At 45.9% G+C, this 24,405-nt stretch overlaps 1 protein-coding gene across 1 annotated transcript; it reads left to right on the top strand.

Moving 5' to 3' along the window:
* The first annotated feature begins 1,596 nt into the window (after positions 1–1,596).
* Positions 1,597–14,206, top strand: LOC104836531 (histamine N-methyltransferase A-like). Its single transcript, XM_010575184.1, has 8 exons — positions 1,597–1,622; positions 3,947–4,008; positions 5,435–5,573; positions 7,261–7,313; positions 10,428–10,535; positions 10,644–10,774; positions 12,703–12,796; positions 13,851–14,206. The coding sequence occupies exons 1-8, from the start codon at positions 1,597–1,599 to the stop codon at positions 14,204–14,206; spliced, it is 969 nt and encodes a 322-aa protein (XP_010573486.1).
* Positions 14,207–24,405: the final 10,199 nt, after the last annotated feature.

Below are 24,405 nucleotides of genomic sequence, written 5' to 3' on the forward strand. Positions count from 1 at the left end.
GAGGCAGAGGTGGCTGGGGGACAGGAGGGAGCTGCAGCTGCAGCATGTGGGGCTCGGTGGAGAAGCGCCAGGAGCCATCCACCGGTGCGTGGTTGGTGTCTGGGGGCCGGCGTCTCTGGTGGAAATATTTAGGGATGGAAACGGCTGATGTAAAATCACCGCCTGGGTGGTCAAACAGCATCAGGACTCAAATCTGCATTTTAGAGCTAGTGAAGAGGTTCTGGTCTTCCCTCATCTTCGATTTGAATATTTTAGTTAAGAGCAGCGATGTGGCCATTTCTAGCTTAACTTGCTGCTGCGAACCTGCCTCAGGGTGGAGATAGATAACTTAAATCCATTTGGAAGCCAAATCTAGTACAAACCCAGACAGGTCACTTGATAATGAAGCATCCCCACCTGAAAGCATGACCCCTAGTCTTGGTGGGGCAGGCAGTGTTTTGAGGGGGGGGGGTTGCAGCAAGGGAGGAGGTTTTAGCTGTCATCTGCTAAATCTGTTCTGCCCATTGCCTTCGGGGAAAGGGAGTGGAGAGAATCCTAATGCCGCACTTCCCACCACCGGACCTCATGTGGCCATAGAAAGTCCCTACATCCTTTTTCACCTCTGCGTTACTAGATTTTAGTCAAAAGGAGCATCAGTCTCATGGATGCTGTAGAGAAAAGGCTGAATCCAGGTGCGAGGAGCACCCGGGATTTTCTGTATTTACAATCGCGACCACTGCACCTCCTGTTGTGCCAGCCCATCCTGGGTATCCTCCAACCACCTCCGGCTTGGCCAGCTCTCCCTCCAAAATATTTCCTCCCTTTCTAATCCCTGCAGTTTAGCAAGCAGAGCAGGAGCAGGCTGGGTTTGCTGCCCCCCACCCCAGCTGCCCGTCCCCCCTCACAGGGCAGGGACAGGGGGGTGCCAGGCTGCCCGCGGGGCTGCAGGATCCGCTGGCAGGTACTGCCGTTATGTCCCCTTTCCCCCCAAATCAGCGAAGTTAAAATCATTTGCTCAGGTCTCTGGGGAGCCAGCAAGCCCCTCTTCTTTCTGGAGAAAGTGGGGATCTCCCAGCAAATCCCCCCAGTCTGTCCATCGGGCAGCAGCACAGCAAGGCTGCAGGGAAGCGGCTCCCGCCAGCCCAAAGGAGAGGCAGGGTTCAAAGCAGATTAAAAAGCAGATGGAAATGGCCCCTGGGTCTGCCCGGCGTCAGCTGACACCCCTCCGCCACTGCCACTCAGGTTTTAAAGATCTGGAAGTCTCAATTTGTCCCTTTGTTTTTGTTTTTCTTTCCCTCCCCCCGAAAACAGCGCAGCTCCCGTGCCATGCGGACAGCCCCGCAGACGTCAGGCCTTGCTCATCGCCAACCCTGGCCCTTCGCTCCTTCCCCACGGAGCTCAGGTTTCCCCTTCTCGCTCCGGTGACGCTGCCCGTCCTCAGACGTGCCGGCAGAGCCGCGGCCGCACGCCGGGGTGGCCTCCAGCGTCACAGCGGGTTGAGCGGCCGGTGCGGAGCGGGGCGGCAAACAGCCATGCTAACCTAGTGGCCAGGCGCCCAGTTAACCCACCAGCCCCACGACCGGTTGCCGTGTCCCGGCACGGCACCCCGTCCCAACCATGGACCCGGCCCCGGAGGTGAAGAGGTAGGTGGATTTTGGAAGGGAGCGAGGGTGCGCGTTTCCCTGCTGTCTGGCGGGGTGGCAGGGCCAGCCCCCGCTGTCCCGGTGTCGCAGGTGGATGTGCGTAAGGTGGGAGGAACAGAAGATGTGCCCGTGTCCTGGGAGGGATAAGGGGATAGATGAGGAGACCTTTAGCCCCTTAGCAGCCTAAGTTTAGGTGTAATGAAATTATGAGTTATGAAGGTGTTCTGGCAGTTTGTGTCGCTAGAAATGTCTTGAATTTAATGACTTGTTCAACTTAAAGGTGCTGCACCACTTGAAGTGACACTGTGAATTCCCCCTGTGCCCTGCACCTGCAGTCTGTAATGCAACCTGCTTGGTTCATGGAGGGAAAGAGGTTTAACCTCGCTAACGGCGAGCTCCAATTTAGCCTGGAGTGGTGGCAGGACCAGTTGCCCACCAGCATCCCTCTACCTGGCAGTCGCTGCTTCGGTCCTGCTGTTGGGTATCAGCGTCCTGGGATGGGCAGTACCGGCCCAAAGCATTGCACTCAATTTTCAGATCCGGGCTAGATTTTAAGCCAGATTTTAGAGGAGGTCCGTTTGTTCCTAGCAATAATTAAGCCTGTTTCACCTTCCCAGCAGCAAGTGTCAGTCTTAGAAACCCTGCCTGGGGAGAAATGGCAAGAGTCTCGGTGGAAGAGTTATCATCTTGGCATCGTCCATCCTGGTGAATGCCTGTGCTGCAGTCTGTCCAGGTCACCTGGCAGGTCTCCTGGGATGGCTGGAAACACTTGACCGGTCAGAAATGGAGTTCATGTCCTGGGACCCGGAGAGTTGTTCCTCTCTGCACAGGGGAAGCCATGCCACGCCTCGGCATTTTAGTGGGAGATTTATTCTGAATGCCATCTTGCTCAGTTCAGCCAGCTGAGAGGACAAAATAGTCCTCTGTTTTGACAGGCAGAGAAGGAAGAAGTCAGAGGGTTGAGTGGAAATTGGAGGGATGGGGCTGCAGCCCACCTGGAGCTTATGGAGGTGGTCTGAGTTACTGCTGAACTTCTGGAAGGTCTTTTCTGGAGAGAGGTGAGGTCAAGGTGGTGGAACCGAGACCTTTGATGTACCTCGTGGCAGCCAGGTGTGTGACTTTGGCAGTGAACTCAGATGAAATCAACTGGTCTTGCAGGACTTTGGCAGCCCCCCAGCATCTCCGAGACTTCTGGGACACCCTAGTCGTTTCTTGCCTTCACCAGCCAAAGTAGTGTGTTATTTGCACATGGCCACTTCCTTGCTACCTGCTAGCACAGTCGTTCCATATTTGTATCTCAAAGCCCCACTACAGACTCCCTTCTTTCTTTTCCACCTCCTGGCTTGTTTCTTATTCACGTAGGAGTTTTTTCCCTGGCTTGGGGGACTCGGGAGCTGCTTACTGCTATTGCAGACTGCTTGTCATGAAGCATTTTCTAACAGCAAAGCTTTGGGAGCAGCAACGTGTCTAAACCCAGGTTATGCAGGAATATCACCCCTAAGTCTTGCTGTGCATCTCAATATTGAAATGTGGTTACCCAGAAGATGACTATTCCCCTTGCATAGATAGCCTCACCCCAACACTTTCTCTGCAGAAGTGAGGTCCTTGCTCCAATTTAATTTCACCCCTTCCTTTTGCTAGTGGCAGCTCATCCCTGTTTTATAGATGAGGCACATTGTCAAAAGAAAATGAAGATGTGACTTCATTGCTGGAAGTCTTCCCCCAAAAAAGTAAACTAAGAATTAAAACATGTGACTGAATGAAAACATTTATAGTCAAATGACCTCTTAGACTTTTGCCCTTTGAGTACTGTACCTTCTACAAGCTACCCAATGTAGTATTTGCAGCCAGGAAAATCTGAAGTTAAAAAAAAAAGCAAAGAAAAAGGTCCCTGAAACATTGGGCCAAGTGGATCTTTTAGCACTTCAGATACTGAAGCTCACTGTAGCCTTTTCCTAATTTCACTGCTACTTCTTCTACTCCATTCATGATTAAAGGTTTCACAGAGTGTGTTAGTATCACTTAGTCTCATGCCTTCCACTGTATTGACTGGTTAACGATTCTTCAGGGGTAGGAAAAGCTTCCACAACACATATCAGACAAGCTCTGATGCAGGTGGCCAGTCTGTTGCTGATGCTTATGGGTGATCAGCTAACCAAGAAGTTTTGACTTTCTTTAGTCTAGTAAAAGAGAACAAATAGCATTGATTATCAGGTGAGGAAAATTTGTCCTGGAGCATCTTCCTTTTGTTCTGCATTTTCAATGCAGCTTCAAAAAAGCGTACAGGTTCTTCAAATAACTGAAGTGCTATACTTTCCTTACAGGAATAGGTTCCCCAGCATGAACTTTGAAGCAGAGATTCTGACAGCTCCACACGATAATTCAGGTATTTGGGAGAAAAAAACAAAAAGGAGATAAAAGTAAAATGCCCACTCAGCTTGCTATCGTGACAAATATCTTCTAATTCTTTTGGAGTTAGAGATTGTTTAAAAAAAAACAACAAAAGAAAGAAGATGCTAAACTGACTGCAATTCAGGTGATTTCAGGTTTATGTTAGGGTATAGTGCAAAGCATTGAGGATAGATGTTGATATCTTTACCTCCAATAGGGCTGGACATAGGGTCTCCATACATACCTACCAGAAACACAACTGCCAATGACGTGTGATTTTGAAAACAGCACAGCCCTTCAATTTAAGATTGCACAGTCCTGTACAAGACAACTGTAGTTTTCTTACTAATGCCAACTAAAAGCAGATGATAAATAAGCAGCTCCTCAAAAGGCAAAAATGTGGATGAAGATATTCTGCTGAGTCTTGTCCTTCATCCTCATTTTGTTTAGGAGGAAGAGGTGATTTCTTTCCTATTGAATGCTACCTTTCCAGTGCTGGTCTCACACGCTGAGGCTGGCACTTCGACTGCCTTCCAAGACAGACCCCAGAGCCAGTACTCAGCTGCATGGCAACTTCTCATGAGCCTCAAGTCTTAGTCTTATCATTGCTCCTCAGACCCAAGCAGCTGGCCAGAGCTTGTGCCCTGGTGCCAGCGCTGTCATTAGGATGAGACAGAAGGAAAGTGAGGTTTTGCAATAATTGCTTGCAACCCCTTGAGTAGCCCTGGGTGTTGGTTCAGAGCTAGAAATCTTGGTCTCAGCCACCCACACTTGTTCAGGTGAAATGCTTTTGCTATCAGTTGCCCTCCTGGCCACGAGCTGCAGTTCCCAGCAGGGAATTCACCTCTCCAGCAACGCATTGAGGTCCCATACCAGCAAGAGTTGAAATTGAGGTGCACGGGGTTGACTGTTGTTGCTTCAGCTGCAGGAGGTAGTTTTTGTGGTGCATCACCCCTAATAGCAAGTATGCCAACAGCTCGCTATTTCAGTTACGCCATCCAGCATGTGCACGAGTGATGGCCCCTCCAGGTTTGGACCTGTTGTACAATTCCCTTCACCTCCTTGCCTTGAGTCCTCCAGAAAAACACTCCAGTTACCTCCTTTTCTGAAAACCAAGTGCCCTGCATCTGGCTAAGCCTTTTGGAGACATTTTCCTCAGGCTGACCTGTAGTAATGAGGCACTTAACAAATACGCTGATGTCAAAGGGCATCTAAGAATAATTTTCAAACCCTGAGTGTGAACAGGTTGGAAAGTGTTTGCATGAGTCCACCTGCCTGGCTGGCTTCTGGGCCATGTGTCCTCCATACCATCTTCCCAAATCTCTGGCTTCTGTTGGGTTGGGTTTCTTCCATGAGGTAAGTGCCTTGATTCTTCACTTGCCTTGAAACCACTAACACACAATTGGTATTTGTTTCTCAAGAGCTATATGTGATCCCTTCCATGAGAAGTCTCACGGCTGAGGAGTATGCAGAGGCCTTTAAGTCATTTTTGGATCATTCAACGGAGCATCAGTGCATGGATGACTTCAACAAGGAAGAGATGCCCAACATCGTGGCTGGGTAAGGAGGGCTTCCACCAAGGCGGGAGAGCCATCTGTTATCCTGGGAGAGCAACCTGCATACAAGGGTCAGCAAACATGCTTAAGGATTTTCTGGGGCAGGAATGAACTTTTAATGCTTTTCAGTTTTAAGTCCCTTAATAGTGGTCTTTAGGATATTCTGTTTAACGACTCCAGAATACGTGCTATTTCAATTAATACACTGTCCTGCCTCTCAGCTTATGTTAAGGAAAGAATCAAGACCGCATTTTCATGTCCATCTCTTTTCATTAGCTGATTTTCCAAGGATTAAAATTTTTTGTTTGTTGTTTGTTTTTTTTTTCAAAGAAAGCTCTCTTGTGCTCTCTCCCTGCTTTTGGGACTTCATCACACATCAGTCCAAACAGAAACACATCTCTAATGCTCTTCTAGTGACTAATTCTTGGTTTTCTCAATCCCCTAAGACCTCCTTATTTCTATCCTAAGTCGATTTGCATTCCTTAAGTACCAAATGATAATCAGTTTTGTGAAGTATTGATGTAATATACTAAGCCTGGATGACTGCAGATAGTTTTTGAACACCCTAGATCCAAACCACAAGAAAACCCTTTCAAGTTTGCAGAATTTCGGATGTTACAGAAACTGTATTCTCCATTGAGAAAAAAATTTAGGCAGGCAAATTTTTATTCTCCAGATCAGATATATATATATATATTTAAAAAATAAGCAATAAAATAATAATGAAAAAAAAATTTTATTGGGAAATTTTATTTGAAAAATTTACTTATGTGAATTTTAAATGATGCAAAACATTACGGCTTCCTATGATGCTAATTGTGGGTCTGTCAAAGGATCTTGACCCTCATTAGGGCTAAGGCTCCTTGACTAACTCACACCCTCCAGGATTTACTACTTGTTCCCCTCTTGTTGAATCATTGCTGCGGTGTCTTCTGAGATTGTGTATGGGAAACTCAATCCCCCTGCACAGTCCATGCCCGAGAGCAGATTAAGGCTATAAAGCACGTCAGAGCAGCAAGGCACCTCAAGCACGGGCTCCTCATCCTCGAGCCAGGCTGTTATTAAATATTCTGCTAGGAACCACATGACTGGGTTTTTTTTTTTTTTTTGTCTTTTCAAATTAATTTTGCTAAGATAAAAATTATTGAAGATTCTGACTTTCCCTTCCAATTTCAAACTAAGATTAAAGTTGCAAAGAGAGGATTTCCAGTCACCCAGATAGCCTGATTTTTTTACTTTTTCTGGGTATTTATATCCAATATTGGAAAACCAAACTTGTCTCCTGAGGGCGCAGAGGTTTCGCCACAGCTCACCTTGTCCCTGCATCCCCAGCGGTGCCCATCCCAGCCAGGCACAGCCCCGTTACCCCTAAGGGAACCCTTTGCCCTGGGGTTCCCTGAGGCCTTTTTGCATGGTGCCAGCCACGGCTTGAAGAAAACCCTCTGGCAAAGGATGAGAAACTCTATATCCTGATGCCTACTGTACTTTGAAATCTGAGCTTGCTAATATGGGGCTGGCTCCCACCATGCAGCTGGTTATAGTTGGGCTCCAAAGGGATGTTTGAATTTCTATCCCAATTCATGTGACAAAACATGAACATTTCTGGGTCAATGTGGTATCCAAGATATTAGAATTAAAACATGAAGTCACGTGACATGCTGTGGTTAAGTAATGTGTACTTATAATTTCAGTCTCGGCAATGGAAAATCGACTATAAATGTTCTGGGAGTTGGAAGCGGCACAGGTAAGGAGCTTAGCAGCACTGTTGATGCTGGGGGACGAGGGTCCCTATGGGTAGCAGAAAGAGATACTGAAATTTTGAGCAATGGGGATAACTACTCAGACGTTAATGACAGTGTTTCTCATTGAAGCAGAGAATGGCAAAGCAAGGTGTGGAGCTGGGACCAGAGCGATGCTCCCTCCCTTCCTTCCCCGACTCTGTTCTGAAACGCTGCTGCTCAAATCTTGCTGAGAAGTGAGCTGAGTGTGATGATTTTAGCTTAGTCTCTGCCTCTTGATGACTCTCAGCTGACTTTATGTGTCTTAAAGCAAGGAGTTCTGCTCCGGGTTAGGTACGAGAGCATCTTCAAACCTTGTCAGAGAGAGAGAGAGACATCTGAGAGGTTCATTCCACCTGAAGTCTCATCTTAGACTATCCCACCTGAAGGGATCTCTCTTTCTGCTTTGCTTTTAGGGATCCCAGCGGACAAAGCTGGGCGATGCGATGCTCCAGGTGGTGCAAAACCAGCTGGCTACAAGCATTAGCATGGGGCTGCATCAGCTTTTTCAAGACGTGTTTCTTTGTTACTGCTGTGTTTTTACCCAGTGATAAGTAGGGTTTAACTGAAAATGATATTTCCCCCAGAGAGAAACCCATCTTTTGGAAAAACAGCTTTAAAGCTGTTTTAAATGTATTTGTGTTTAAAAAAAAGAATAAAGTGGTGAAACATCCAACTTTGCTCCTAGGGAAACCGGGAGAAAATAAAAAGTAGAGAAAAGAAGTGGCAGTTTGATTTGTTAGAGTTTGCTTTTGCTTTAAAAAGTATTTTCAGCTGAATTTTAAGTGTTAATACTTTCAAATGAAAGCATTTTTCTCACTTTTTTTTCTTGTTTTCCTGAGTAAGAAAAAAATAGCATTGAATTGTTTTCCCCAGTTGGGAATGCATTGGAGCATTTGAGAAAGCAAGCAGGAAGAAATCATTCAGTTCTTAATTACACTCTTTTTTCATTAAGTAATATAAACCTGAAACTCTGACTCCAAGAAAACACAAGGGAAAAATGAACTTTTTGCACCTTCCACATTTTTCCTTATTTCCTCTTCAGAAGATGTTTTAGTGGAAAAGTAAAAACTCTAAAATTTCCTGGGTTTCCTGGGTAACTGCCCCTCACAGATGACGGGACAGGGGTATAGATTCTCTCCCCACCCCCCCCGCCCCCCAGCTTGCCCACGGCTGCAAGAGCTGGACTTCTGCAGCCGGGCAGGGAAGTGAGCTAGGATGGCATTGAGCAAAAGGTTATATCTGATCCCTGACCTTTCCAGGCTTGGACTCTGATTTCACAGAGCCCCCAGAATTAGTTTAGTTGACAAAAATATTAATGGGGATTAGTGACCAACTCCACATCCTAACAGACTGCTGGCCAACCCAGATCACATTTTCTCATTCACCCCGTGTTTTCCCGTGGCTGGTTTAACCATCTCGGCTGTAACCTCCCAGTTAGTGCCAGCATGGGCTGGTGCTTGCAGAGAGGTTTCACTCCTGTTTCAGCCTCGCTGTGGCTGGTGCTGACAGGTTGTTGCTGGCAGGGCAAGCAGGAGCAGAGAAATTCCTGCTCTGAAGCATTGTATTTTACCGCTTGTTTTTGCAGACACCCCAGTTGAGGACATTATTACCTGCTCTTGCAAAGACTGGATTAGGGCATTTTACAGAGACGGAGTAAAAAAACCAAAAAAACCATGTGGCTTTTAAGATACCCATTTGTCACCATCAGTGGCTCCAGGGCATGGGGCAGCAATGCTCTGTCTCCCACCTGCCCTGAGCCTGCAGGGAGCCCACATCAGCACCTCTAATTGCTGGTGCTCCCTACCCCAGGCACATACTAACTGGCATTTAGCACTGTCTAAAATGTTGCTGTAGGGATCTTCCTTCTGTCAGCAATATTGGTCCACCTTCAACGGATGCAGCCGCAGCCTCTTTCCTTGTGCCTTTGGCCAGCCCTGCACCACTGTCACTGCATTCCTCAGGGGTCTTGGTTTTTTTTTTTTATTCCAATTTCAAAAGACTTGTCCTTCCTCGGATGTCCCTGTAGTGCTGGCATGGCTGATATTTCCTTCCTTGAATTCTATTTATTGCAACACCTGCCAAAGATGACGACTTTTCTCATAGCTGGTACATCAGCTGAAAGGCTAGGGAAGATGCAGTATCTCATATCAAGCCCTCTGTTTGTGACATTTCCAAGGGCAGGACTATTTTTAGGTCCCACCATCAGCTACAGACAGGATTCTTGCAAAGGTCCACTCAAGGTGGTCACCTCTGCTGTTTATTTCCATAGTCCCAGATGGACTTTGTACACTTGGTGTATTGTGGCCTTTCTGAAAGAAACAAGGGTGACCCGCATCACCTCGAAAGAGGCTGGGAACTTCCTAGGACAGAACGATAGACTGCCACTTGCTCCTCCAGAACTTAGACAACAACAGAGGAGCACCAATAGCTAAATTTGCAGGGTACCTACACACAAATATATGAGTCTCTATTTGCAACTCCAAGATAACAACTAGTTAGTAGATGCCCAGAGCTGAGACCGTGTGGCTGGTCCCCAAAGAGGGAAGACCCAGGGTACTGCATGTCGATGGGTCTTTCCTCTTGCCGTGCAGGTCCCCAGCTCTCCAAGCCGTGACACACCAGCAGCAGAGCAGCCATCACCTCCTTGGGGCAGTGCCAGAGGTATGGACCATCCTGTGCCACGCTGAAGTTGCACAGCTGTGCTGACTGCCTCCTCACGCCCATTCAAACTCTGTGCTTTTGTTGAAAATTAATGCTTCATGGTGGGGTTATTTTTAAACATTGATCGTTGATTAGTTTGACCCGTCTGTCCCATGACCCAGAGTATTGCCATTAGCAGGTTTCTGCACTGTTGCTTATCTCTTCCTTGTTCTTAGTCTTATCTGCAAGTGTATGTTACCTCGAGCAGTAAGATATTGTGGTGAGGCTGGGTTAGATGCCACCGTGCAAACCACAAAGTAGAGAGTGCCTCACTTCTACTTGGGGGATTTCCCAGTGGCAGAGGCGGCCGGTGCACCGGCATCCTTTCACCACATTGATGTACTTCTTAAAGTAATGCATTTGTGTTTATTGAATAGGTGAGCAGGATTTGAAAATGATCAGGATAATGCAGGCTGCACACCCAGGGGTCCTTATTGACAACGAAATCATAGAGCCCAACCCACAGCACGTGGCTGCTTACAAAGGTAAGCCTATACCTGCCTGCCTGGGGTATAGTGAGGACCATCACTCTGAATGATGAGTTTTTCTGCTGTTTTGTGAAATTCATGTTTTTCTTCTCCTTTTTAAAACAGAGTTGGTGAATCAAGCTCCAGATCTGCAGAACGTCTCTTTTCTTTGGCACCAGCTCACTTCCCTGGAGTATGAACAGCAGGTGAAAGAGAAAGACGCACGTAAGAAATTTGACTTCATCCATATGATTCAGGTAATGGAGTATTGCTTTAATATAGGAGTATTAGCTTTAACTACTCCCTTCATTTCTGCTGCATGCATGAAGTTAGGGGGACCAGAGCTGAGCACAGTTCTCCCATGAGCAATAACTTCTGCAGCAGCCCTACAAACACCTAACCTCATTCCCTATCCACCCTGGGTTTGGTCTCTGGTTTGTACTAGTTTAACTGTTTGTGGTGGGTAATAAAACAGGATGAATCTCAAGCCATCACACGTCACACGGAGACCAACAATTATGCTTTGCTGCCTCAAAAAAACCTTGAATTTTCTGCCTTATCAGAGTAGTTTGGATGGCACTGAAGGGAAACGTTGGTGAATGAGCCCCTGTGTCAGGTTTTGGGTCAGAAATTATGCTGCTCTGTCTCTGATACTGATGACTCTGATGTTTTGTGTGCCAATTATATTTTGTAAAAATCTGTTTTTGCCTCACTTTAGTGGCCTTTATTTCATTTTTCCGTTATTTTATTTTGCTTTCATTTCATAAGAGCTGATTTCACAACCAGAAAGTGTTTCAGGGGTTTGATGGCTGGGTCAAGGACTAAGTTACAAGTCCCCAGGGCAGCCTTTGAGATGAGCTCTGCTTTGTCCTAGTGCAAATTCCTCAGTGTCTGGAAAAGATCCAGCATGCCCACGGCCCAGACACAGCCGAGAAATGCCCCTGGTGATAAGGACTGTGGCAGAAAAAGACTTAACTGCAATGTTCAAGCAAATGACTTGAACTTCACTCACAGACTTAACTGCAAGGTTTAAGCAAATGATTTATTTGAACTTCACTTACAGACTTAACACGCCACTATTGCAGGTTTTACAGGTACAATGGAGGAATGCACTATTGCAATTTTTAAGGTAAGGGTAGTACACTATTACAACCACAAGCGATTCACAGACAACCACAAGCACACACGTGTTTACAAACTTAAAGCATAAACAATATTCACTTAGCCCTCCAGGTAAGGGCTCTCAATCCCAGGGAAGCTACCTCAACTGGCGTCCCGATCAAGGGGGGGGAAAGGGTTTCCTTCACAAGCCAACTGTATGGTTGGAGAAGTGACTCCCCCATTTCCAACCTGAATCTTAGAGTTTTTATCCCCTGACTTGTGGAATAGTGAGTATGACTATGTCTGAGCGGATTATGATGTATGCCTAAATGGATTATGTGTATCTGAGTGGAGTTTCCCCTTATCTTTCCTTTGCTGGTCTGTGATTGTTTGAATACACAAGGTTGTCATTTGAAACTGAAGCTGAAACCCTCCAGTTCTTTTTTTTTACCTTGCTTCCTCAGGCAACTGAATAGTGGTTGGATTGAGACTCGGCATACTATTTGTTAAGGGATTTCAAGGCTCAGTTCAGGTTTTGGTTCTTTGAATGGCCCAGCCACCGCCCTGTTTAGGTTAGGGTTTATCAGACAACCCAGGGTTAAGCTGTCTACACAGCTCCCTGTGAGCTGTCTCTGCAGAGAGCCAGGGCCTCAAGGCAACCCAAGGCTGGGCCACCTTTGTAACCCCCCCCATGAGTCGCCTGTGTGCACTAGACATGGTGAAACTCCTTTGTGAACTATGAGCCGGACAATCCACACAAGGACCAGCCACAGAGACCAGGGGACTCCACTCTGCACATATTTTCCAACCCCAAAACTGCACTGGGCTTGACGGGCAGGTCAGCATCTGGCTGGTGGCCGAGGCAGAGCAGAGGGTCCCTGGGTCTGACCTCAGGCTGTTGGTGCTAGTGGAGAGCTGGTGATGCTCAGTCTTGTGGGGTATCCCCAAATGTGCGTGCTGGGCCAAGACAGACTGGGAAGCAACTGGGAAGTAATTTAAAACAACTCTATTAGAGAAAGGGTTCAAGCGTTTGAAGGGCCATTGCACTGTGGAGGAGGAGTAATGGCTGTGTGTAACTATCTAGATGCTGTACCGTGTGGAGGATATTCCCAATGCTATCAAGTTTTTCCACAGCTGCCTCGACCACCATGGTAAACTCCTGATCATAATTTTATCAGGTAAGAGGGACCTCTTATTTTTTGCTTCATTGCTGGTGTTTTGAAGAGCTTTGAAGTCTGAGAGCCACAGATATTTGTCTCGGGATTTCAGTAGCGCTTATGCTATAGTAATTAAATAAAACAAATACTGTATTTCATAGGGAGCATGCAATCTTGGGCTTAGCCTCTTGGACCCCAGTGTTTGATGGGACCACCTAGACATAGCCTTCGTGCTCTTGCTCCCCTGCTTATGAAGTAGATGAACTGCTCTGTACCTCAAAGAGACCTCCTGCCATGAAATTACTGGCTAGAAAGAAGTATGGCTATTCATAAATGAGGGTCAGTCCTTCTTCATGGTGAAATCAGCACTGTAAAAATGCAACTTGAGCTCTGGGAGGACCCATCTTTGGGGCTCTCCCCTCTGCACAGCAATGGCCAAGACCCCAGCAGGACAATGGGTGCTGCCAAGATCTGTGGGCTTTATGGCAGGGTAGGAAAAAAAGGCACTCAACATCATGGCACTTATTAAAAATAATGTTTTTTCCAGTGTGCCATTCATGAATCCTCGGCTCATGGTGCAGTGGATAAAACACACTTCCCCATGTTTGCCATTAAAACTCCCTCTCACATTGCCAGTAGGCTGTTTCCCTTGCTAGCTGGGACTAGCTTTTTCAGGTATGTATTCTTTGATGTGGACTTAAAATTGAGATTCAATATGTAAAAACATCTGCACTATTCTAGCAAAGGGGCACTTAATAGCTAGCATGTATGTGCAGGCTCAACGTGTTGTTACGTCTGTGTGTACTCCTTCCTCTGGGCAAATCCAGTGCTGGGGACCATCTCCGAGGAGTTTCCTTTAAACAGGAAAGTTTTGGAAGGAGGGCTGAGAGAGATCACGGTTTTACCACTCTCCAGGCACAGACATTTGTAAGTGGACTCAAATAAGAAGAAAGCTCTTCTCGTGCTCCTGGCAGGATCTGGGCCAGCAGCGAGGGAACATTTCACACTTATTTAGTAGTTTAGGTGTTTGACTGCCTTGGCTTTGCAAAAGTAACCTTCCCTCTTGCTCTGGCAGACAGTAGCGGATGGGCCAGCTTATGGAAGAAGTACAGACACTGTTTGCCTTCCACCGACAGCGGCCACTACATCACCTCCAACGGCATCACGGATGTTTTGAAGAGATTGGGCGTTGAATACCACGTTTATGAGTTCCCATCGGGCTGGGATATCACCGAGTGCTTTATCGAGGGGGACCCGGTTGGAGGCCGCATGATGGATTTCCTGACGGGGACGAAAAACTTCCTGGGCACGGCCCCCCCGGGGCTGCGGCGGCAGCTGCAGGAGGCTCTCTGCCAGCCCGAGTGCAGCAGCCAAAAGGACGGGAGGATCATCTTCAGCAACAACTTGAGTATGATTGTGGTTGAATCCTAGAGTCCAGACCACCTGCAGAAGAAAAGTCAGGATGGGTACAGGGCGGTGTGGTCGCAGAAAGGCATAGAGTAGAAAGAAGGCAACTTGCAGGCAAGAAAGTGGGGCTCAGCTGCAGCCTCCCGTTCCCAGCCAGGGTTGGCGGAGCCGCCTGCAACACCAGGGATGAGCTCTTTGTCCTGCTGAGGTCAACGGGCCAAGATTTCACCCCGGCTATTTAGTCCAGCCCTAGGAGAACATTTTCCAGAAAGTAAAGAAAGAGCTCCATCTCGCTAAAAGCCTACGTGGACTTGTTTTTTAACAGTATGCATCCTGTCTGTGCTTTTGACACTGGGATCTCCACTTTTCTATGTAGCCAGCATGTTTACATACCGAAAGATATATCTATATGAGCAGGTGTTGCTCTGCAGCCAGGAGGAGGCTGCAGCCCCCATGCTGGCTGTGTACAGACCCGCTGCTTCCAGCTGCACCAGGACAAAACCAGCAAGGTGTCCCCGCTGCTTTGCACCCAAGTAATGTGCCTCCCTTCACCCAGACCTGAGCTGTAAGTTGCTCTGCACTAGGCTATTTCACATGGTTTTATCAGCGTAGGTATTACTGCCCCAAGCATCTCGCAATATAGACATGTTTTAAAAATTTTTCAGCCTTTTTGTTTGGAGAATTTTTTGGATCCCAGGATGATACTTGCCCTGTGCTCTTTCAAGCAGATATTAATTTTGTTACTTTCTTACTACTGTTTTTCTCTATATAAAATAAAAGCAATTTTAAACCAAAAGTAACACTTCTTCTGTATGTGTGGGCTTACAGAAAATGAAGAGTGAAGAGGTTATTTAGTTAAAAAAAAAAAAAAAAGCAAAATACTGTTTAATGGAAGCATTAAGGGTTTCTTGTAAGTGAGAAAGACAAGACTAAGGCCATGCAAGAGCTGGGTGCGACCTGCACCTCATCCTTTTGCTGCAGCCATGGGAGGCAGCTTGGCTTGCTCAAAGCAGTGTCGCTGCAGCACAGCAACATAGCACCTACATTACTTAAATATAGTGTATGTGGTTAAGGTGTTAGTTTAGGTAATTTAAGACTATTTCCACGGGATTCTGAGTTCTTCAGAGGGCTAAAGAAGGTGCTTCCAGGGCAGCCAGCTGGAAAGGGAGACCCTGCACAGGAGACCAGTGGGGTTTGGTGCTGCATTCAGGGCCATGGTGCTGTGCAGACCTTGGGCTGGGCACATGGGGGAAAGGGCCTGAAGTCGAACCAGCCTCATTGCAAATAGCTCTCAGGGCAGGAAGCACCAGCTCAGATGGAAAATACCTGCAGGCACAGAGCCCACCTCTATAAACTGATTTTTCTATGCTTAAGCTGGAAAGCACATGCCCATGTCCACCTGAAGGGGCTGCAGATACCACTGCCTTACTGATGCCTGGTATTGATGAAAAGGCTTCTTCCAGCATCACGAACACATGGATTGGCACATTAGCTTGCAAAATATTAGATGTCATTGTCACCTACAGTCCTGCTGATCCTGCCAACCCTACCCCAGCCCACACCCCATCTATCTGCCTGGATGCAGTTATTGCCAGAGGTAGCAGCACTCCCATCTGAAAAGGTAATGTCAGCTCATAGGGTCATTGCAGCTCCACTTTGTGCTTTGAGGTTTTTGTTGTTTTTGTTGTTTTTGTTTTGGTTTTTTTTGTTCTAGTTTGGTTTTTTTCATATCTTTCTGAAATGCAGCCATTTCTCCTGCAAAAGTTTCCTCTGAAACTACTGTAAAGGAAAAAAGAGAAAAGCAATGGGAAAATGATAGCATAACATCATCTCTCCAGCAGAACTGTGGCACCCAGGTCTGTAAGTACTATTGCTGTCAGTCTAAGAAACATCAATCAAAACTGGACACCCTCCTCCAGAGTACCCCATACCTATGCACAATGTTTTTGTTTTGATCCATTTTATTTTTTATTCTATAGGTATCTCTTTTGCTTGTGCTCGCTCACAGCACTGGTCAGGGAGCATATAGCTGGGCTGTTGGACAGGCTCTCAGCGCTCCTCCCATCAATCTTCTCCTTCCACTATTAATTCCCATGGTTTATTTCCAAGTATTAGTGATGTCTCTGTCTCTACGTGGTAGATTAAAATGAAAAAACCCCAAATATACCAAAAACCAGGCTTGCTTTTCAAGCTCCAAAGAACCATCTACCTGTTAGTCTTTGCAGAAATTTGAAACAGTCCAGGTTCCACTAGATCTTCCCCCGCCCAAGAGGTTTTCACCCCTACAGAGTTTCCTGAGCAGATAGACACGTTTCCAGTAAGCAGATACTCAGCAAAACCCATGAGCACAAAATTTACCCACACCGTTGTAAATCAATGTGCAAATGCTCAAAAGAAAAGGACGACTTCAAAGCAGACAGCCTAGGGAGATGAAACAGGGCACTCCATTAAAAACACGATTGCTTAATGCTTCATCTGTAATTTCTCTTTTGGTTCTTGAAAAGCAAGTCATTTAACAACGACTCTGCTTGTACACCTGGCACAAATACTATCCTAAGTGTCTGTTCCACTTTTTTATATATTTATTTGTGGAAGAATACGCTATTTAATAACTATTGGTTGTGCTCTTTAAAATATGCTTTCCTCCCACGCAGGGTTTCGGTCTGTGCTTTCCCAGCAGCCGGCATGCAGGACCGCGGTTGGGTCTGTGTGGCCACGAGAGGGCTGCAGCAGCCAGCGGATTAAATCTGCCTCCCAAAATGCTTGAGAAACTGAGCTGAAGAAGCAGAGTCAAGTAGCCTGGCAGGTGAATGGAGCACTGCTTCAACTCAGCTTGCTTTGCTAGGTCATCGCATCCTGATTCCAGCTGTTGGGGACCATGTTTTTTTCTACCGTGGAGTCACGTTCTTGATGCCGGGCTCCGACTTGTAAAAAAGTCACGATTGCACAGCATGGGGCCAACGAGGTCTGCACAAAATTTGCTGTTGGGTTGGTTTTTTTCCCCCACGCGATGGCTGAAGTGCTGCAGCTTGGCTGCCTCTCAAGCACAAGCCTGCAGGTAGCTAACCAGGTGCCGTGGCTGGCCGGGGGGAGGAAAACACAAAGAAGGGGATGTCAGGAGTAAGAGGTTGCTTCTGCTTTGGCTTTGAGCCGAATTAACCTTGCTGACCTCAGTCCAGGATAAGCCCGGCTCAGCAATGAGTTTCATGGCAGATGCCAGTGCCGCAGTTAGTGAGGAGCAGGTCCGTGGCTTCCCGAGGGAGCCGTGCCGCTCCGTCAGCACGACAGCTTGCTCCGGCCCAAAGCGAAGGCTTTTGTGGATAACCATGTAGTAAGCTGCCGCGTGTACTCTGGAGTAGAGGCAATGCCTACAAACCCCAAATGCATTATTTTTAAATGGAGCAGTTGCAGATTTTATCCTTATTTCAAGTTAGTAATATGCTGGAGCATATATTTAAAAGATTAAAAAGAACCTCAGTCAGGGAGCAAAAATTAAAAATACAGGTGCTGAACTTTTTTTTTCATCCCTTTAATATTTGCCCACAGAAATCTGTTGAGGCTTATATCAAGAATGTAGAAAATCTTTGGGTACCCCGTGCATTCATCATAAATAAATACATCAAATAAATGCATGGCTGTAAGTGAGATCTCTAATAGTCATGAGCTGTACAGTATCTGTGTTAATAATTTTCATTGAGACACCAGGGTTTGCCCTGCAGTCTTCAGACTTGGGATGCTAGTTCTGGAGGTCCCTTGGGTGAAGAAACCTGAGGCAAGATCTAGATGTGGCAGAGAAATTGCCACAAGGTTGTACTTAGGAAATCCCAGGAAAATTCAGGGCATGCTTATGCCCAGAAAATAGTCTTCCAGCTGCCCTGAAACCATGTGTGGTTCAGAACTGCTTCATCAGATGTATTGTCAGATAGTCCTTGCTAGGCACAGGATTCGGGTTTCCTGAGGGACTGACCTTTCTCAAAGACCTTTATGATGGGAAGGACTGGAGTAACTGCGAGCTGAACATGCAGTGTCTTTTATCTTTTGATGGAATTAGTCCTGATGACCCCAAACATGAACCATCTCCACATGCTTAGTATGCAGCAGAGAAGGGAGCAAAGGCCAGATAAATCTCCTTGAAGCTGCCGGTTGTAGCTCCATGTACTGGTGGTAGGATCGTACCAACCTTCCTGGAGCTTACAAAGGCCTTTGTAGGAATAATAACCTTCTGCCTCAGGTCATAATTCTGAGAAGTTGTTTATCACCCTATTGTTTAAAGTACAGTGTTTTTTGAAGGTCATATCCTCCAGACTGAGAACAAGTATCTAAACCAAGTCTAAAATACCTTTGTTATTAACCATAGCTCCTTGGAGTCACTCAACTCCACTACTTAAGTATCAACACAAACTTAAATCTTGCGAGATGGTGAGAGTTCTGGTTAGGCCTCCAAAGACATCTATGGACCAGTGCTTGGTCACTCTGCTATGTGTCAAGCTGCTGGGACACCAGACAGCAAAAGCCTGGAAATCTCCTCATTTTGGCATGGACACAGTGGCATGGTCCTAGTAAACATGCTGACGGTGCCATGAGAGCCCTTGTCCTGTCCCAGCAGAGTAGCTCCAGGCTGGCTGGGGAGAGACAGCCACCTCGAGGAGGTTCTCTCTGGCTCCTTCTCACCCAAGGGCAGTCACCCAAACTCCTGGCTGGGGGGTGAGCACCTCGGGGTCTGGACAGACACCCCTAATAACACTGGCGTCCCCCCCCCGACTTCTGCTGCATTTGTCAGCCAGCCCAGTTCTGCTGGGAAATGCTGAAATTCAGATCCACGCCCCTTCAGAAATCACAAAGCAAACAAAGATCTCCTCCTGCCACCGGTATAAAGTCCCTTCCTGTCTCTAAGAGCACCCTTATCAATGCAAATGTCCCTTGCAATCAGTCCTAAAACAGGAAAAGAAATGAACTGACAGCTTATCCCTCTAATACAAATATGTTCATGCGATCAGCCTGGCGCAGGAGCTGCAGCCTGGACACCCAGAGGAGGTTGTGGGCCAGCCCTCCTGCACCGTGTTATTTAAGGCCACTGGTTTTAGCTAAAGCAGCAGCTGTTACAAAATGCAGGAAATGTGTTGTTCATCCCCCATTCTCCTTTAATTTCTTGTTTAAAAAAAAAAATAAAAATCTTACAGCTGGAAAGATCTTGGGTCTGAAGAGAGTTCGTAGAACATACGAGATGGCCGGATCCCAGTGGGGCTTTTCTTCTCATCTCTGAGAAGGAACAGGGAAGAGCAGAACAGGAGTTTCATTTCCACTAGTCGCTTCCTGATAGTCTAATGACATTTTTGGTTAGACCTGCCGGTAAGTTTGTAGCGAAAACATATGTTTTGTCATACATTGTAATGATGGTACCTCTGCTGAATTTAGAAACGTGATAAAGAAATTTTCAGAGGAGTTCCTAAGTCCCTATTGCTTTGTTAACATTTTTTAGCATCCTATTAATCACTCGCTATGTATCTGTCAACAGCTGATATTGTGGATTAAGGAAGATTACAACTCATTTCTCCAGTGGCTGTTTTCTTTAGGTTTTAGCTCTGTGGGCACTTTGCCATTGACTTCACTATGACAAGACTGAGCCCCTTGCTTTTATGAACACCTTGTAATGCTTTCCTGACTCAGAGTGCTTTTACTTTACAAGGTACCTAAATGGTCATCCAGAGGGTAAATGTTTTGATTTTATTATTTCTGGAAGAAGGGCTAATATACTTTCAGTGCTGAACAAACAGTCCATGAGATCTTGATTTGCAGATGTTTTCATACAGATAAATGTTGGCTTTGTTTTTTCGTGCTTGTGCAGATGATGTCATTTGTTATTTGGAGAAAGGGGATGGTATTTGAGGAAATTCAGATAAAAGTTCTGCAGATGTAATACATTTAACTCATAGACCTTCTCCATTATTTACTAGCAACTACAGTCTCCAAATTTACATGTTGGTTATCCACTTTGGGATGCAAAGAAATCCCTGTGACTCATATGATCCAACACAAAGCAGAAGTAATTAACACTGGAGAATCAAACAACTCAACTGTGAATAACCTTCAGTCTAAAAATGATTCACCCAAACTTACTTCCTTGTGCCAGAACTTGTTTTTACAAGCTTAAAAATAACAATGACAAAAATACAAATTTCAGCCTAAATGTCCTTCCTGAGCTTATTTAATTGTGATGGCTTGCCTCCGAGGTCTCATCCTTCTCAGCTCCCTTCTCTGGCAGAACAACACCCCCCCTCCATGGCCTTATCTCAAGGCAGCCAAATTAAGGAAAACTTTCCTCCTGTGCTCAGGGGACACCGGGTCGTGGCCAACCTCCACCCTGACTCACTCGAAATTCCTGCCAAATGTTAATGCAGTTTTTTTGCTTCAGAGCCTAAGGTGACACAAAACAAACGACGTGCGCTCGTCTGGGTGTTTTACTAGGAGCGTCTCACCCAATTACAAATGCCTTAAAACAACAAGCACTGCCAGAGCCTACCTTCATTGCACTTTGTATAAATTATTCCTGAGCCACTGCTTAATGTTTATTAATATTTCTGATGCTTCTGAAATCTTAAACTAAGAACATTAATATATCCCGTAGTACAAATCCTGGTAAAGGTATAAACGGGAGAGTAAACTTCTTGCTTTCTCTTTTGTATGGGTGAGCTGTATTTCGCGTCCCTGTACATGAAAAGGAACAGCCCCCTCCCCCCCCGCAACAAATACAGTCCCCAAATTAATTCTTGTTCTGGTGGGAATTTAAATAAATCTTCCAATTCCATCACTCGGCAAGAAATTGCTTTTGAACATAATTAGCATTTATACTGGTACTGGAGTCTTGTTTATTTATGTGTCACAATGGTCCCTGAAAAATGTAAGAATATATACGAAATTTCACTCAGGCTCAGACAAAAACTCCACTTTGACCAGAATCCTGTCCCGTCTAGGGAGAGAAGGAAAGTAGGAAATAAAGAAAATAGTCAATCTTCTATGACATCTTTCTTTTTCTTCCCCCATCCTCCCCTGCCTTTTGATGGCCCGGGGGGAGGAGAGGTGGGCACCGGGAGCCAGCCAGGAGATGCTCCCTAATGTTGCAAGGGGAAGAGATGGAGGAAAAGTTTTTCCATCACACGTTTTCAGTCCTCTGGGGAGAAACATATGAGCTCATCACGGTGACACCGAGTGTGTTTCCAGCTGAGGGTGAACAGTTGGCAAAGCAGAACTGGTGGGTTGTCTGTCGGCTCTCAGTGGCTGCTTATAACATTTTTTCTAGCAGGTCTCGTAATTTTATTATCAGATTTAAGTTGCTGTGAAGACAGAGCACCAGCGTTGTGGTGCAGGATGGCGCCTTTTGGTAGGCTGGGTTTGGGCAGGACTTCACCTCTGTGCTAGGTGATGGCTGCCTCTTTCGAAAGCCCATACGCTGGGTTTGTCAGGGCTGGCTGTGACTCCTGTTGTGTCACTTCGCTCCTTGATCTGCCATTAACATTCATGTACACCCCTACTGCAAAACAGTTTGTCATCTTCTGCTTCCAAAATCAGGCTAGAAATCATATCAGAGAGTACCTGCTGTTAAAAACTTCTCACTTGGCTATTCAACAGAGAAACATTTAAATCTGAGCATGCAAAGGGAAGATCATTTTTGTAATTAAGGTCTGTCCCTGTTCCCAGAAGAGCTGCATTTTGCACGGGGCCCTGCCATGGGCTTCCCCAGTCTGGCCATAATCACTTCATCTTGCTGGGTCCCAATTTTCCATCTTTAAAATCTTCCTTTCCTTGCAGGCAGGTCATGAGGCTAGATCCATTACTGTAAGTGAGAGGCTTTATTACTGAGGTGATAAGTGTCATGCCAATACAATAGTAATAATAAATAACTTCTCTAAAAGTGTAAAAGGGTCTGACATTATTAATTGCAAGTCAGGCACTTGCAGTGTGTGTGGACTGGGATTGAATGCAGAGCAGACAAAATATTTTTCTCTTGCTCACATTTTTGTACTTTGGAAACAAATGGCTTTTCTTCAGCTGAAACGTCCTTGGTGCATTGACCCAGCAAGAAACCTCTCACCAGTGCAAGTCCCCATCACTCCCGTCAGGGCTCAGATGACCTGCCAGGGTGCAAAGGTGGAGGGAAACGCCTCCGAGAGGCAGGGGAGGTCTTGCTTGATCCTGTAAGCTTTTCTATTTGTGTGCTTTCAGAATTGCTCCCTATTTTCCCACAATATTCGTTTCAGCCCCCTTTCATCCATGGGAATGGGACAGCCACGTGAAAGGCTTCCCAAGAGCAGCCTGCCATGATACACAGGCAAGGGAGGCTTTCTGCATCGATTGCCCCGGGGGTCCTTCTGAAATACCTGCCCATAACTGCAGCCCTGGGCTTCGGCACAAAACCCCCGATGCTGACCCAAAGCATCTTTGATCTGCTCCCACCTGCTGCCTCTATGTGCTGCAAGTGTCATCCCTCTGACCATGAGGCTCTTCTGCCTCTCTCAGCCCTTTCTGCTTTCAGCCCATAAAGATGGAAATTCGCCCTTTAGCTAACACGTACCTAAGGATAAACAGATAATATTGAAATGCTGCATGGAAAAAAGATCTACAAAAGTAAACCCTGCAGGAGCAGGCCACACAGCTTTCTTTTTGTGCAAGGGGCACAACTTGTCCTCAAATGTCCCATGTGCCAGCTTACTGTCGCTTCTCCTCCCAAGGGCTCCTGCACCAACCCTCTCCTCCAGCCAGGCCAGCAGAGCCGCTTGCCAGCCCTCAGGCTTCTTTCAGCCCTTCAAGCACATGGTGATCTGGTGATGCCTTGCAAAGGGAAGTGTCTTCCTCAACCGGGATGAAAAAAACCCCAAATTTTGTCTTTGCTTCATCTGCGAAGGTTTCTACAACCCAGTCGCTCGACATCAGTCTCCGGCAGAACAAGGAAAAGCCTTTCTCTCGGTGACAACCATTATTTCTCGTGATTTTTGCCATGCATTTAAAAGATATGATAGTATTCATGTGGGGTTTTTTTCTGGTAAAAGATTAGATGTAAAGCCATTCTCTTTATGCTTTTTTTTTTCATGCATTCCAGACATTTCCTGTCAAGATGAAACTGAGCTTGAGACATTTCAGCTTGAGGAATGAGAATCTGGGGGAAGTTCTTAAACACAGAAAACCAAGATTTAGGATAGGAACAATTCGAAAACCTTAAAGGTGGCAGATTTCTCTTGTTATAATCATATAACTTAAAGAACGTATAAAATGCAGCCTGCTATATAGCCACAGAAAATCCTGAGTTCTTTAAAACTACAATATTTTCTTCCTAAAATATTTTGCATGTCAGTTAAATCTTATCTGAAAGAGAAGGAAATTACAGTATCTGCAGAACCTTAGCTGATGCTGCCGTCACGGTACAGGAGAACCACCCTGCTTGAAATGCTTAGACAAATACAAACCAAGCACTTTGCAATGTCATTCATGTAAAAAATGGTGACCCAACCCTCAGCAAATCCTGTATTTCATAGGACCACTTGCACAACAAGCAGAAATACAGCACTGGCATCAAACCTGTCCTTTTTTAAAGAGTTGGAAACTTTCTTTTCTTTTTCCTTTAACAACAAATGCAAATGCTCTAAATCTTCTCAGTCCTAAGTAGAGATGGTGTCAGGTGACTTCAACAGGAGGCAATGCTTTTAGTTGCTTATAAAAAATGTGATTTCACGCATCTCTCTTGCAGGCTATTATTCAGCGATGAATGTGCCAAAGGCCTTCACAATGCCCAAAAAGTAACTAAAGCTCTTTGTTAAAGGCAGAAGTTGGTCTCACCTACTGCAGGGCTTCAGCACAAAGCATTGCACAAGGCTGTAGCCTACCCTGTACGTCCGAGTCGAGATGCTCGTAGATAAGTTCACTGAGCAAAAGCAGGTCACATCAGCAGACATAATGTGTCCTTTGAACGTCCGGTACCTCATTTTCTGTCCTCTACTGTGGCATCTATCTTCCTTTGATCATTGAGTAAAGGGCGGTTGTTTCATTACAATGGAAATAAAAATAGTTGATGCGAGAGAGTGGTGTTTTGCCTATTCAGAATGACAGTGGAAAGTTGCACTTCTGAGTTAGCTGGAATAGAGTGAACGTTATTAAGTGCTGACATGAAAAAGACCTCTCAAAGGAGATAATGCCTTCATCCAATTAATCCTTCCTAATGAACTTACCCTTCG

Source organism: Haliaeetus leucocephalus, unplaced genomic scaffold (genome assembly GCF_000737465.1).
Source record: "Haliaeetus leucocephalus isolate CR32 unplaced genomic scaffold, Haliaeetus_leucocephalus-4.0 Scaffold451, whole genome shotgun sequence".
Lineage (NCBI taxonomy): Eukaryota > Metazoa > Chordata > Aves > Accipitriformes > Accipitridae > Haliaeetus > Haliaeetus leucocephalus.